General features: G+C 46.3%; 1 protein-coding gene across 1 annotated transcript; it reads right to left on the reverse strand.

The window, feature by feature from the left end:
• On the reverse strand, nucleotides 1-2,360 carry LOC117042378 (C-type lectin domain family 5 member A-like). Its single transcript, XM_033141925.1, has 3 exons — nucleotides 2,339-2,360; nucleotides 597-835; nucleotides 1-261 (listed from the first exon to the last, which is right to left on the reverse strand). The coding sequence occupies exons 1-3, from the start codon at nucleotides 2,358-2,360 to the stop codon at nucleotides 1-3; spliced, it is 522 nt and encodes a 173-aa protein (XP_032997816.1).
• Nucleotides 2,361-16,352: the final 13,992 nt, after the last annotated feature.

The raw sequence follows: 16,352 nt of genomic DNA on the forward strand, positions 1-16,352 counted from the left end.
TCAAGTGGCAAAATGGGAAGTGGCGCCTCTGTTGAAAACTCCTGACAGACAACCAGGCCAGGGGAGGAGGAGGAGGAGGAGGAGGAAGAGGAAGAGGACGCACATGGAATTTTCTCCATTTGTCCATTTCCAGGGCTGATCCGGGTCTCTTCTCAGGCCAATCCAGTAGGAATTTTCGCCTGTCCAACGCTTCACAATGTCCTTCAAATACCAGAAGAGATAGATGTTAGAGCCCTGACTTGCAATATTTCTCACCCAGTTCTATCTCTCTATATTTCTGATGCCTGCTGAAGACTTTTTTTCTTTTTCCGGTAGGCATTTTAATTGATGTTAGATTTTATAGTTTGACCAGATTTTCATTTTTCTTATCGTATCCTTGTAAACTGCTTAGAGTCACACAGCATATACATTGTTTAATTAAACAAATAAATGTCATTTAAATACATACACACATACATACATACCCTTTATGCTAGTTATCTGTAACTCACTCACAGGCGTTTAGAATTAGCCAACAATTTTATAGTATGGCAAATGTTTGCCGCAGGGGGTCCTAAACTCAATATGATCCGCCCATGCCTTTCTTTGCATGTAACCCAGAAAACATCACCAGTTACACCTCTCACCTTTTCGTTGTTTGGAATAACAGCCAAGGAAGCATTAAATGACAAGCAGAATTCCTGGCTGGACATCCAGCTCTTTTCTTCATCAGAGAAGAAATAGCATATCCCCTCATACCAAAACCACAGATGTGGACATGGTGGACTGCTGTGTGCAGGCAGAACAGATTTTATGTCACGGCCTGTCTCCTCGTGTTTTCTCTCGTTGGACCTCTCTGATGAAAAACAGAGGGGATCAGATTAGCTGTTACTGTAAGTCCGACTATCTGAATGAGCTTCGATGCATTCCAGAGAGCACACAACGCGGTTTAGTGTTTTCTTCCAACGATCTATTTGCTAAAGCAAAGCATGGCAGCAGGAATGCGGAAGGGAAGCCGATGTTAAACATAGGGTTTATTTTCTTTGGTATGTGCAAACGTGAAATTGGAAATTAGAAATAAAATTTATAAAAAAAAATTTTTTTAGGAACGGGGATTTCAGTGTTCCTTCAGAGGTGGCTGGACTCTTAACTCCCATCTGCCCCAGCCAGTGTGGTCAATGGTCAGAGATGATAGGAGATGTAGTCCCGTTAATGTCTGAGAGGGAGGGCCACATTTTTCCCAACCCTGCAGTAGAGGAAGGCAGGAATCCCTTTCAGATTTATTTTTATTTCAAATATTTTTATACCACGCTGACAACAAGCTCCATGGCAGTGTATCGTTAATATCTGCCTCTCTTTCTGAGAAGTACCACATATTTGTGTTTTGCACAACATCAGGATGCATTTTCCTATCATGATGACATCGGTTAAACACTGCAGTATTTGCGGGAATCTCACACATAATGTCTTCAAGTACTGATTTTACTGGGTGTTTTCTAGCTCTTAAACTGTTCAAACCCACAGTGTATCTGAAGTGTATCTGAAGAAGTGTGCATGTATCTGAAGAAGTGTGCATGCACACGAAAGCTCATACCAAGAACAAACTCTGTTGGTCTCTAAGGTGCTACTGGAAAGAATTTCCTATTTTGTTTTGTTCAAACCCACAGTTACTATGGCTTGTCTATACTCACTTCAGTGCGCCTGGGACAGAAGCACTGGAGCATAAAACCTCCATTTTAACAGCAGGTTCAATATCAATTTAGTGAGATGGCGGCGATGGTCTGGAATAGGTTTTGCTTTATCTGGAAAAAGTACAAGGCTTCTAAAAAAAAAAAAAAAAACCCTCCGATACACACCACTCTAGTGCCCTCACCCCCAATAAAGCGCACAAAAATAATGTAACCTGACCTGACGAGGACATTGAACACTTAACAGGCACTAAATTGCCCCCACCATATTTGTCCATAGCACATACAGGTGAAACTCGAAAAATTAGAATATCGTGGAAAGGTTCATTTCTTTCAGTAATTCAACTTAAAAGGTGGAACTAATACATGAGATAGACTCATGACATGCAAAGCGAGATATGTCAAGCCTTTATCTGTTATAATTGTGATTATTATGGCATACATTTGATGAGAACCCCAAATTAACAATCTCAACTTTGGGGTTTTCATCAGCTGCACGCCATAATCATCACAATTATAACAAACAAAGGCTTGACATATCTCTCTTCGCATGTCATGAGTCTATCTCATATATTAAACTCCAGTAGCTAATGGAAACAATTGCTTACATAAATGGACTTTTCCGCGATATTCTAATTGTTCGAGTTTCACCTGTACAGTAGTTTACTCACCAGCTCTGGCCATGGAATACATTACGTCAGGGGAGGGGAAAATATTTTTGGTTATTTCTACAATTCTGAGCACACCCACCCACACAACCCAAAGGAACACACATCTGCTGCAGTCAGAACCACAAGAATCAGAAGTGTATTTCTATTGTATTGAGACCAGAGTGGAGCCTTGCATCATCCCAATCCTATACATGCCTATACATGCCCCTAGTCAAGCTTTAACTTTTTGCTAGAAGCCGCCCAGAGTGACTGGGGCAACTCAGTCAGAGGGGTGAGGTACAAATAACAAAATGATGATGATCATGCTTTTCACTACCCGAAGGAGTCTCAAAGCGGCTCACATTCTACTTTCCCTTCCTCCCCTACAACAAACACTCTGTGAGGTGAGTGGGGCTGAGAGACTTCAGAGAAGTGTGACTAGCCCAAGGTCACCCAGCCGCTGCATGTGGAGGAGCGGAGACGCGAACCCGGTTCCCCAGATTACGAGACTACCACTCTTAACCACTACACCACACTGGCTCTCGCAGCAGTGGTATCGGCTGTTCCCCAGGATTCTGCCACCTGAGACAACCATCTCAGATGGCCTAAATAACACTGGCACTGCCCTTAATTGACCAAGCACCCCACCACCACCAGAGGCGTCCTAGCCATAGAGGCGTCCTAGCCATAGAGGCTACTGGCGCAAGACGCCAGGGTGCCACGGCCTGCCTGGAGGGCGCCTCCTCCATGCCGTGCTGCGCCGGGGCCTCCTGCCTTCTGGAGGAGCTGCCCTCCAGCCCCGCGGGCGCCGTCGCAGGGAAGCTGGCAACGAGCCTCCCCTTGGGGTGGCAGCCAGAGCTCCCTGGACAGCCACGCCGTGCAGCCCGATAAGAGGCGGGTGAAAACGGCGCTGCCAGCGGCGAGCCTCACCACCGCGCAGGCGCATTGGCCGAGCCGGCAGAGGGTGAGTTCGAATTCGGCACCCCGCCCGCCATGCCCTCCTGCTGCCCGCTGCACCTGGCCCTGCCCAGTGGAGCACAAGGGGCGCCGGAGGGATCTTCGCTCCACGGCGCCACATATATTTAAGACGGCCCTGACCACCACCCACCAGCAGATGGGCAGTGGGAGCAGACCTTGCTCCAAGCAGAAAGCACACTTTAGGAGCTCACCATCGTTCCTTTGAAGCCACATTTGTACCTGTCCCATACCTGATGTCATGTATGACAGCACAGGTGGGACAGGCCGGTGTGGTTGGGAGAAAAAAAAGCCTCACAGGCCAAATTGGGACCCCTGGCAGATGAAATCTGGAACATGGGCCAGAGGTTACCCATCCCTGGCATTACTGGGGGGTGGGTGGGTGGGAATTTGGTAAGTGCTTCAGGTGCTCTTATACAGGTAAAACAAAATAAAAAATTCTTTCCAGTAGCACCTTAGAGACCAACTAAGTTTGTTACCTGCATGCACACGAAAGCTCATACCAAGAACAAACTTAGTTGGTCTCTAAGGTGCTACTGGAAAGAATTTTTTATTTTGTTTTGACTATGGCAGACCAACACACCTATCCACCTGTAACTTTTACAGGTAAGGTACTTTTTTCTGAAACATGTTAACAATTACAACAAACTTTTCAAGGTTCTTTGAGAACCCCGCTCTCTGATTTTTCATTTGTATGGGAGAATCAGTTAGGGCAGGGGTCAGCAAACTTTTTCAGCAGAGGGCCGGTTCACTTTCCCTCAGACCTTGTCGGGGGCCGGACTATATTTTTTGGGGGGTGGGGTGTGGTGGGGAATGAATTCCTATGCCCCACAAATAACCCAGAGATGCATTTTAAATAAAAGGACACATTCTACTCATGTAAAAACACACAGATTCCTGGACCGTCCACGGGCCACATTTAGAAGGAGATTGGGCAGGATCCGGCCCCCAGGCCTTAGTTTGCCTACCCATGAGTTAGGGGGGACACAACCCTTTTTCTGCTGACACTTCCCTGAAAAATCCCTACCTAAGGCCAGTGTTCATCTGTGCACCCACTTCCATGCTAAAGGCGAACACGCATTCAGATGGGTACAAATAATGAAATTATTGTCATTATCATTTTCCCTGTTTTGCCCTTTCCAAAGCTCCCCCCCCCCCCAGACACACCAAGGAAGAGGGAGGCAAGTTGCTGGAGAAAAGGGACACCCATCTAACACAGCTCATTTAGTTGGTTCATTTAAGGTAGCAACAGTTTGGACAACTTACCAATTCCAACACCGATTCCGATTCCGATTAGAAGTGCAGCAATGACAGAAAAAACAATGAATGTTTTTTTATTATCTGGTGGACATTTGCGGCTCATCTTGTTAACTATGAGGGAAAACAAGCACAAACCTATGAGTGCTTCTGAGCCAATGAAAGGAAAGTATTGTCAGTGTCTCCACCAACCCACCACTCCATTCATCAAAGCCCTAACAAGAACCAGAGGTGAAGAAATCCATTGCAGCTAGTGGAACAGGAGAGGGAAGGGAGGGCAGTGATAGACTAGGGCAGGAATCTGTGTCTGAATGATGTCAGTGTGGCAAAATGGTTAGAGTGTTGGGCTATGATTTGGGAGACCAGGGTTTGAATCCCCGCTCAGCCATGAAGCTCACTGAGTGACCTTGGGCTAGTCACTATCTCTTAACCCAGAGGTTTTCGACCTTCTTGAGTCCACAGCTCCCTTGAGCGATTACATTCTTTCTGCGGCACCACTGTGGGGCTCAGGAGCCCAGTTATGTCGCCCCTTGCCTGCAGAGCTGGCAGCCTCTAATCGCCGAAGAATTGATGCTTTTGAATTATGGTGCTGGAGGAGACTCTTGAGAGTCCCATGGACTGCAAAAAAGATCAAATTTATCCATCCTTAAAGAAATCATCCCTGAGTGCTCACTGGAAGGGCACATCCTGAAGTTGAGGCTCCAGTACTTTGGCCAACTCATGAGAAGAGAAGACTCCCTGGAAAAGACCCTGATGTTGGGAAAGATGGAGAGCAAGAGGAGAAGGGGATGACAGAGGATGAGATGGTTGGACAGCTGGTTGGACTGCAGGGGGCAGTGGAGGATAGGGGTGCCTGGCGTGCTCTGGTCCATGGGGTCATGAAGAGTTGGACACGACTGAACGACTGAACAACAACAACAATCCTTTTTCAAACACCCTCCCTTGTGGAGTATTCTCTCAGCCTCCTCCCCTCTCCCAGTGGTGGAGCTTCATTCTCTGGTGTGGGTGGCGGGGATCAGGCGGGGGCAGGGATGGCATGTGTCCCGGGGGCGTGGTGCACAGCCCAAAGGGGCGGGGCATGCATACTGGGGGGTGTGGCACTCTGCCCTAAAGGGCGTGGCAAGTGTTCTGGGGGTGTGGCGCACAGCCTGTGGGGGCAGGGTGCTCAGCGCGGGCGGGGGGGCGCGGGCAGCCGTGATGGAACCCCACCAGGATCACGCCAATGGGGGCGGTACGCTCCCATCACCCCCTCCTTCCTCCGCCCCTGCCCTCTCCCCTCTCCTTGGGAGTCCTCAGGGCAGCCGCTGCTGCTGCCCCTGGTCTCTGAGCTACCCCTGCCCTGCCCCAAAGAGAGGTGCCTGCTCACACTGCCCCACAGGGGCCTGGGACTTGTCTGTCCATTCCCAACAGCCAGGTTGGTGGACTGGCTGGTTGGGCTCCCTCGCCCACTTGCTTGCTTACTCCGAGGCTGCCCCAGCTCCTGGCAACCAGCACCCCTTGGCCAGCCCCAGAGGCACCATTTTCCTGGGGAGCTTGTAACCAGGGCTGCTTCAAAAAAACAGCTGTGCAAGCATTTGAGAGGCAAAGAAGCAAGAGGGGGATCAGAGGAAGGAGGGAAGTATGGGTGTAGCTGGGGGGGGGACAGCTGCCCCCTGTAAATCAATATGAATCAATAAAAACACATAGGTAACTGAGGTTCTGCTCCCCCAAAAGGCCTACCCCCCAACAAAGCCCTGCCACCCCACCCCCAAATCCTGGCTATGCCGATGGACGAAAGGAAAGATAGACAGAGAGGCCAGTGCTGTCTGCGGCACCCCCGGCCAACACTCAAGGCACCCCAGGGTGCCTCGGCACACTGGTTGAAAACCACTGTCTTAGCCTAACCTACCTCACAGGGTTGTTGTGAGGATGAAATGGGGGGGGGGGAGAACCAGATACACCACCTTGAGCTGCTTGGAAGAAAAAAGGTGGTACAGTATATGAATGTAATAAATACATATAAATTAAATAAATAAAATTTAAATGCATCGGCCCTTGCGAAGGAAGGGGTGTTCCGGTTGGTGCTTTTCTTCCAGGCAGCCAGGACCTGGTGCGATCCACGCCTTCTGCAAAAATATACAAACACTGAGGGTGGTTTTCTTTCTCCGGTCCCACCCTCCTCAACACAGCAACCCTGTTAACTCAGAAGTAAGTTCTATTGAATTCAATGGGGTTTACTCCCATGTAGGTGGGCTAGAATTGCATCCTACATATTTGAAGAAGAGGCGTTTGGATTTGATATCCCGCTTTATCACTACCCGAAGGAGTCTCAAAGCGGCTCACATTCTCCTTTCCCTTCCTCCTCCCCCACAACAAACACTCTGTGAGGTGGGTGGGGCTGAGAGACTTCAGAGAAGTGCGACTAGCCCAAGGTCAGCCAGCAGCTGCATGTGGAGGAGCGGAGACGCGAACCCGGTTCACCAGATTATGAGTCCACTGCTCTTAACCACTACACCACACTGCCTCATTTGAGAATGTGAGACATAGTTTCCACTATGAAAACGTCTCCCATGTGTTTAGTTCCCAACTTGCTCTCATTCAGACCCCACCCTTTTCTTTTTCTTGCTCTGAGTCGGAAGCAAGAAAGGAAGTGGCTTTGGGTTGTTGAATGCATGGGTGAACTTGGCTTATATTTTGTTCCTGCATGTTGACTTGCAATTTTTAATTTTAAGCATGGGGAGGGGCTTCAAAAACTGGAAGTAGCCTAGGCGCCTCTGGACATGAAAACAATTAAAAACCCAAATCAGATGCTGAACAAGATAAACAAAAACAAAAACCTCTCCAGAAGGTTTGTTTAAAGCCTTTATTGCAGGGGAGGCAGTTGGTGGCATGGGATGGGGAGCTGCTTGAGGTAGCAGCCACATCGTGGCAAGGGCATGCCTCAACATGAACTACTAGGGACTTTCCAATTTTAGCCCTGTGGGCAAATTCACACCATAAAACCAGTGCTATTTTTCTAGAAAAACTGGTGCCAGAGCTCACCACAAGCACCTCCCTCGTTCTCTTGAAATTGGCAATGGCACCCACCTGAGAGGTGCTGGAACTGTGTTCAAAACGCATTCAATCAGGGCTGGATTTAGGTTCGATGAGGCCCTAAGCTCCTGAAGGTAACGGGGCCCTTTATATGTCCAGCTGTCCTTTGTTGTCAACAACAAATTGTTGTGTTTTTTGTGTTGTACAGGAATCTAAAGCTATTTGCACATAACAAAATATGTATTTTATCAAAGTAGTTATAATTTTTTTTCCTTTGCATTTTTGCACCCCCCCCCCAAGAGAGTGGGGCCCTAAGCTATAGTTTGTTTCGCTTATACGCAAATCTGGCACTGCATTCATTACATGTTCAAAGCATATTCCTGGGAACCGTAGTTTCACTCTCACAGAGCTGGAATTCCAAGCAACCTTAACAAACTACAGTTCTCAAGATTCTGGGAGGGGTGGAACCATGTTCCTTTAAAATGCATTGAATGTGCTTTAGAAGTATGGAATGGATCTACGCTCAGACCCTCATCTCAGTGGTTTCCAACCTTTTTGAGTCCCTCGTTCCCTTGACCAGCCACATTCTTTCTGCAGCTCCCCTGTGGGGTACAGGGGAACTCCCACACAAGTAGGAGGGGGTGGTTCCCATTCCGAACCGCACTTTAAGTGGGGGTTCCCGTGTTCTGCCACTGTTGGGCAATGTTAGGCTAAAACAGGGACCAGTTGGCCATAATTACTGGCAGACATAAGAGAATGTCATCAGTCAGGGCTATCTTTCTAGAAAATAGGTGCCGGAACTCACCATTAACAAGCCTCCCTTGTTCTCATATAATGGCACCAACCTGAGAGGTGCCGGAACAGAGTTCCAGTGAGTTCTGGCTGGGGGAAAAAAACAGCCTTCCCATCAGTGTTGACACCTGTCTTGATTTTACAGTCTGTTATACCAGTTCATCCCACATGGCAATTTCAGTTAAGTGAATCAAAGAAAGCAGAGAAGGGGATAAAGTCCTCCTAGTGGTGGAACAGCAATAAAACTACTAGCATATCTGCACAGCTAAGCAGCGTCTAGGCCAGTTTCAAATTGGTCGAGGGACCACGTGTTGAGATTCCTGCATTGAAGGGGGTTGATGAACTGCGGAGTCCCTTTCAAACTCTACAATTCCATGATTGACAGTGAGGAAAACAGTATGGGTAAAGGGTTAGCCGCCCGCCACCTTGGCACAGATCCAGGTTCTTTAAAGAAACAGCCCGCCCTTCAGTCTGCTCATGCTCTACAGACTGAAAATCTCTAAAACAACCCCTGGTGTTTCCAGGGTAAAGAATAGCAGTGTACCATCCAGTCCAAACCCCTGCAATGGAGGAATTTGCAGCTGTCCCACACGGGAATCAAACCTGCAACCTCGGCATTATCAGCACCACGCTCTAACCCACTGAGCCATCCAGGTATATTCTTTTAACTGGTCAGTGTATTTCTATCCCGCCTTTCTCCCAAGCTGGGATTCAAGGCGGCTCCCATCATCTCAAAACACGATAATAAAATGCAAAGCAATAAAATGAAAACTAGTTAGGAAAAAGTCGTCAGGAGACACGAAGGCACGTGCAGAACCAGCACCTAAAATGCAACGGCTCAGAGACCAGCCGGGCAGTTTACAGGAAGCAGGGAAAAAAAGATCAGAAGGAAACCCTCTTCCCTCTAATTTCACGGTGACTTTTAAGATATTCCCTGACCAATTTCCATTCATTATCCACTTCATTAGAGGTTTTCTGATGATAGATGAATGAGCGTTACTATGGGAATTGAGACTAGTTCGAGTGAAAACTATAGAAATACCCTGTAGATGTTTTTGTGAGCAGACTGTGTTATAGATAGGGGGGGGGGGGAATACAACAATAAGTTTAGTCGGAAGCAGCACATCTTTTTTCTTTTTCTCTCTCTCCCCCCTTCCCCCCCCCCCACTCTTTCGGTATGGCACATGTACTCTATACTGTATACCGGTAATTTTGTTGTTGGTGATATATGTATAAAATCAATAAAGATTATTTATTTATTTATTTTAAAAGGAGACCCTCTTCCTTCCAGCCCCCGCTCCCTAGCCTGAAAGTGGGCTTGATACCCCGCCTACGCCTCCGGGATTTTGCGGGAAGGATTCCACCGCATACCTGAACTTTCGCTCGCTCTGCGCAACTGAAGCGGGTCGGTTCTTTCTGCAAGCGGAATCTTTCCTCTGAGATCCCTCGTCTTCCTCCGCCGAGCCGAGCTCGTCCTTGGCTGAGTTAGGCTAGGTTGAGCCGCGTCGCTCGAGTCCAGCCTGCAGAAGAAGCGCGCCGGTTACAACCGCCCGCCGTGAGGCGCAGAGAAAAGTGAGAGAGGTTTCGCTTTTAGGCAATAGCGCTCAGCCATTCAGGGGCAGCGGGGCGGAGAACGGAGGCTTCTCTCAAACCCAGAACTGGAGACGTCACGAAACCCCGTTTCAGGGCGGGAGAAAGCTGGCGCATGCCTCGGCAGGCAGAATTTTTTTTTTTTTTTGTACAAAACAAAACGGAATATGCATAAGCGTCTTAACCTCTGAAACCCACCGCTGTGCAGCAGAACGACATGCAACTTAAGTGTTACAGACAAGAAGTGTGGGGTGCAAAACTACTGATACATTCTTTTGGGGAACAAAATAAAAAATAAAAAACTCCTTCCAGTAGCACCTTAGAGACCAACTAAGTTTGTTCTTGGTATGAGCTTTCGTGTGCATGCACACTTCTTCAGATACACTGAAATAGAAGTCACCAGACCCGTATATACAGTGAGAGAGTGAGGAGGGGTATTACTCAGAAGGGTGGTGGGAATGGGTGATTGATTGGCTGATGGGTGTGGAAAACCTGTTGACGACTGTTAACGACTGCAATTAGTCCTAAAGGAAAAGGCAAGGGGGTGAGATGGCTAAAGATAGCTTTGTCATGTATAATGAGATAAGAATCCAATGCCTTTGTTCAGACCAGGTCTCTCCGTGGTTTTAAGTTTGGTAATGAGTTGTAATTCAGGAACTTCTCTTTCCAGTCTATTTCTGAAGTTCCTTTGTATTAAGACAGCTACTTTGAGATCTTGTATAGAATGTCCTGGGAGATTGAAATGTTCTCCTACTGGTTTCTCTGTCTTGTGATTCCTGATATCAGATATTCTTTGGGGGGGGGGGGAAGCTAGTGCCTTGATGGCTTAGTAGTTTAACCCATAGGTTGACTTCAGGTTAGTGGTGCTCTTCATTTCAGCTGCTGAATTCAGGTGGGGGAAAGTAATCTTCTTATGCTTGTTGCTAAACAAACTGGGAGTCAGAACCATGCACAGATAACATTTATACACTGCTTAATCGAAGAAGAAAAACCAAAACATCAGAGTGGTTTGTAGAAGAAACCTCAAAGCCTCCTGACCACCCTTGATCTACACTGATTTGCGGAGGCTCTCCAGGGTTTCAGAGACCATATCTGGAGATGGCAGAGATTAAACCTGGGGCCTTCTGCATACAATTCATAGAATTGTAGAGTTGCAAAGGGACCACGAGGTTCATCTTATCACTAAGCTACAGCCCTTCATCATTGGCTTTTTGACACCTCCTTAAAACTCATTTATTCCTGCCTGCATTTAATCTATTTGCTTAGTTCTGGTTTGGTTGATTTATATGCCACTGTGAATTTATTTTTATTTATTTTATTCCAGTTGGCCTTAATGTACTTTATTTTGATCGATTTTTTTATTTTATTTTAAAAGACAGATTCTGATTTTTTAAAAAGTTGCTAGCTGCTTTGGGCACCTGCTAACATAGGAGCTGGGTTTAAAAGGCATCTAAATAAACAAGCTATATATGGAGAGATGGTTAAATACTGATTTATTTATTTTTTGCAGTCCTCATGGGAGAGTCTGTGTCATACCACTAGTGTGCCCCTAATGAATGGAATGAATACAGATTTCAGTTGCCTGGAATTATACATTGCTGAAATGGGGTGGAAGGAGGAAATGATAAGCTAAGGTCCTCCCCCACTCCTTGTATGTAGCAGCATACACACAATCGTATTGATAAGTACTATACCGTTTACGAGATGCTTAAACAAACAATTTTGCAATTAGATTGCAAAACAGGAAGACAAAAAAAGAACCACCCGTGTTTTGTGCTGCCCTCCCCCAACGGAGTAATTGACGCAACACAGCACAATATGAACACAAAACTTTGGCATCGGTTTGGAGGGGATCCAGAATTTCGGGGTTACCCGTTCATGAAGGTCAGCTGCTGCGTTTGTATTGTGTGGGGGAAATCTGGCTTGTGATAAGAAGACTATGGAAGTTATTTGCATTTGGGGAGAGCGCATGCATATGCACATTCATTTCCCATGGGGTGGTTGGTGTTTTTGCCAAGGAGAATAAGGCTTCTAGGGTGCTAGGACTGAGTCAATCTCTCACCGGAGAAGGGAGCATTCACTTTACAAAGACTCGCCTCGCCTGTTCAGAGGCATTTTGCCCCTAGAACCTTTTATGAATAAAGAAAAACTTTGCTCCCCTGGAGAGGGCATATTTGCTCGTTTTCAGAGGCGCTCAAACTCAGGGTCCGGCAACCTGAAATCAAGATACAACCACCGCGTTTATTTTTTTTATAATATTCGGAGGTGGAAAAAAATCGCATGAGGTCCGAGACCCACATTTCAGTGGCGTATAACACGATTTACAGTACATGCAGCAGCAAATCCCAGTTTCAATCCCAGGAGAAAGCCTCTGGTCTGAAACTCTTGGGAGGCATAAAAACAGCACAGAACTTTGGCCAAAATTTTCGGGTCACATGTCAGTGAAGCTCAGGCAGGCAGGCAGTGTCTGCAATAGTGATCAAGGTGGATCAATGAATGTGAGGTTGAAAAGGTCTGTAGCTCTCTGTGCCTGTTGTTGTTCAGTCGTTCAGTCGTGCCCGACTCTTTGTGACCCCATGGACCAGAGCACGCCAGGCACGCCTATCCTTCACTGCCTCACGCAGTTTGGCCAAGGCAGTGAAAGATAGGCGTGCCTGGCGTGCTCTGTGCCTACTCTTCCCCTAAGTTTACTGGGTCAATATTCTCTTGTCTCTGTTGTTAAGTCCCGCTGAGTGGCGAAGTGGTGTCGTGAAATCTGAAGCGCGCCAGCTCATCGTGAAAGCTTCCATAGCCGCCTCCCCGCCCGTTGCAAGAGTTTATGACACTGGAAAACGACGAGTCCCAAAATGCAGGCAGCTGTTGGTTGATTGACAAACACACTTTCACACTCCAAAGAGCAGCACTTCACAGCACAAACGACAATATTGAAGTAAATAATAATAATAATAATAATAATAATAATAATAATAATTTATACCCCGCCCATCTGGCTGGGTCTCCCCGGCCACTCTGGGCGGCCTCCAACAAATACTAAAATACAATACAAAGTCACAAATTAAAAACTTCCCTAAACAGGGCTGCCTTCAGGTAATTGGCAATGCCTTGTCTGCAATCCTGCCCACTGGCCCCAACGAAAACTGCGATGGTGCTTATGTCTGACTGTATAGTTCCATCGTATAAAAGCAAATAAAGAAACTTACAGGATCCCTCCCTTTTCTGGGGTATTGCAATATTGTCTGATTTTTATTTATTTTTTTAACGAAAAGGTCCAGGTTACATTTCGCCAGACTGAAGATCTTTTGCTAAGGCTCCATCTATTCTGCAAACCTGAGACTGTTCTTACTCACCCACCATACCCTAAGATCCTAGGGAGGGAAGGTTACAACAATTTAAAATTCAATACTGAAAACAATTTGCTATCACGGAATAGGGTGGGTCCTAAACCACCTCTCTCAGGCGTCAAATCCAGTCTTACGCGATCTACCAATGCATGAGCTACCGATTTGTTTCGATATTTGCATTTCCCTTTTCTGACCCCAAAGTTGAGTTCAAAGTAGCTCATAATAACAACAAGAGCATTAAAAAAAGTAACAAACGTTGCAATAACTGGAATCGGGTTGAAAAGCACAACAGCAGAATAGCCAGGGCCAAATAAACAAACTCATCAATACAATCCAGTACAAATTCATAAGGACTCAAAATCTGAGAAATGGCTGCGGATGAATGATCGCTCTCACTATTCTTCCCTGCAAAAGGTAACTAACCGCAAAAGCCAATTAATTTTCAAGGATCTGTGGTGTGTGTGTGTGTGGGGGGGCGGTTGGGTAAGATTTGTACAGGGTGTGTGTTTTAAATGACTCAGCGCCTAGCGGATAAAGAGGTTGGTGTGAGCCGTGTGCTGCGGGTTTACATAAATTATTGTCAAGACCGACAGCAGCAGAACAAGGAAAGGAAGGAGGAAACCCCATTACCACCGGCAGCAGCTATCTATCACCCCAATAAAGAGTGGCGGCAGTTTATTCAAGAGTATATATAATACAGAGGAAAAACCACTTCCGCATGTGGGAGTCTATGTTAGCCCGGAAATCTGGGTTCACGTCCCAGCTCAGTCGTAGAATTACGACCGGCAACAGTCAGAGCAGGAGTTTGGCATGCAAAATCAGAGTCACCCATCTGACTGGGATACCCCAGCTTCTCTGAGCTGCTTCTAACAAATCAAAGCGAATTAAAACCCAAACCAACCTTTTCTTAAAAGAGGTGGAACAATATAAAAAAAATAAAAGAAATCCTTCCAGTAGCACCTTAGAGACCTTAGTTGGTCTCTAAGGTGCTACTGGAAGGGATTTTTTTTATTTAAATTTTTGTTTTGTTTTGACTATGGCAGACCAACACGGCTACCCACCTGTAATTAAAAGAGATGGATCAGCAAAGCTTCCAGGATTAGTCACCTCGCCACACTTCACTTCCTATTGTTAGTCATAAAGCCATTCTTACTGTAATAGGTTAAGATCTGGTTAAGTACAGTAACAACCTTGCAAAATAAACAGTTTTGGGTCGTCCCCCCCCCCCTTATTTTCCTTTCTACACGGTTTCTGTTTCTCTCTCTTTTATTTACGTCTGACCATGTTTGGTGCACATATAATTATGTATTTTTTGAACTTTCAATAAAGGGGGGGGGAGCCATTCTGCCTTCAGATACTTTTTATTTGGGGGGGGGGTAGGGGAGGTCACTTCATTATTCACTCCGCCGTTGTATCTGCCGTTTGAGATCACGTTTGCCAAGGGAAAGCTAAGAACTGTTTAAAATGTTGCAGCTGAATGTTTCTTTGTTTCCTAGCCACACTGCCGCTTTGCTAATCCGGTGTGGAAAACAGCACAACTGGCATGTGATCAGCTGAATGAAGTATCTGGGAATCACCTCGAATCGATAGACTGGTGTGGTGACCCCGCTCCCTTTCCCCTACCCCCCCCATGCCATTAATATTGCCAGTACCACCACTATCCCCCCTACTCTGCCCCTCCATAGAGACCCCCCCCAATCCCACCCCTGGCCTTTAATCTAGCCTGATTCCCTATTCCTTTCCCCCTATTCCCTTTTTTCTGAAGAAACCCTTCTGGGTCCCTACATTAAAATTCCTCCCTGGTCTCCCTACTGGCCTAGCATGACTAACCAGGCCAGTTAGCCCTGGGGATCCCACTCAGGTTTGTTTTTATGCTGTTTTTTAGCTGTTTTTTAAATCATTGTCTTATATTTGTTGTTAGCCGCCCTGAGCCTGGTCTTTGGATTGGGAAGGGCGGGGTAGAAATAAAAATTTATTATTATTATTATTATTATTATTATTATTATTATTATTACCCCAATCCCAACCCAGATGAAAACAATTCACCCTCCCCACTCCCCAATCACCCCAAAAACCCACACACTCAGCCCCCCTCCCAAGGGCTCTACCCATAGCACAGAAAGAACCACCACACAAACAAAACCCCTGCCAACCTCACTGTCTCTTTCGTCACCACACAAAAGCAACAAACAAAATCAGTAGGTAAAAGAAAAGGAAAACAAAAGGGGGGAACCCATACCAACTAAAACAGGGGTGGCCAACTCCCAAGAGACTGCGATCTACTCATAGAGTTAAAAACTGGCAGTGATCTACCCCCTTTTTGGGGATTCAGGTCAAATAGGGGAGCCAAAGTTGTTGAGCTTCTTTGGGGGGAGCCAGTGATCTACCAGTGATCTACTGGTAGATCACGGTCTACCTGTTCGACGTGCCTGAACTAAAACAATACCCCCGACCTCAATAAAACAATTCACAAACAGGCTAGAATCTGACACACAACCAGCACAAGGGTGGTGCCAGAGCAGTGCCAAAACCCATATCCCTACCGCAACAAACCAATAATGTTCATAACACTGAAAACATTGCTCATAAACGAACCTTATGCTCAATACTAGCATCACAAAGGTGCTTAACACACCGTCTGACCATTCCCTATCACAAACGACAGAGCGAATGGCCTGTTCTTAAACAAGGCCTCCCATTTACAGGTGGGTAGCCGTGTTGGTCTGCCATAGTCAAAACAAAATAGAAAATTCTTTCCAGTAGCACCTTAGAGACCAACTGAGTTTGTTCCTGGTATGAGCTTTCGTGTGCATGCGCACTTCTTCAGATACAGCATAGGTCTCCCATGCCAGCTGAGACCCAGGAAGCCAGATGGTCCAAATTACCCCAAACAAACACCTATATAACTACATATAGGCTACTTTCTGTAATCTACCCCCATTCTTTAACCCAAATCTAATTCTAACCTTCCTCTTTCCCCACCCATCACACTTTATTCCAGTGCAACCAAAATAGGTTTGATATGTTGAAAAACACATTTAAAAAGAAACTAGAAGCCTTTTTACTGG

This window comes from Lacerta agilis, chromosome 2 (genome assembly GCF_009819535.1).
Source record: "Lacerta agilis isolate rLacAgi1 chromosome 2, rLacAgi1.pri, whole genome shotgun sequence".
NCBI lineage: Eukaryota > Metazoa > Chordata > Lepidosauria > Squamata > Lacertidae > Lacerta > Lacerta agilis.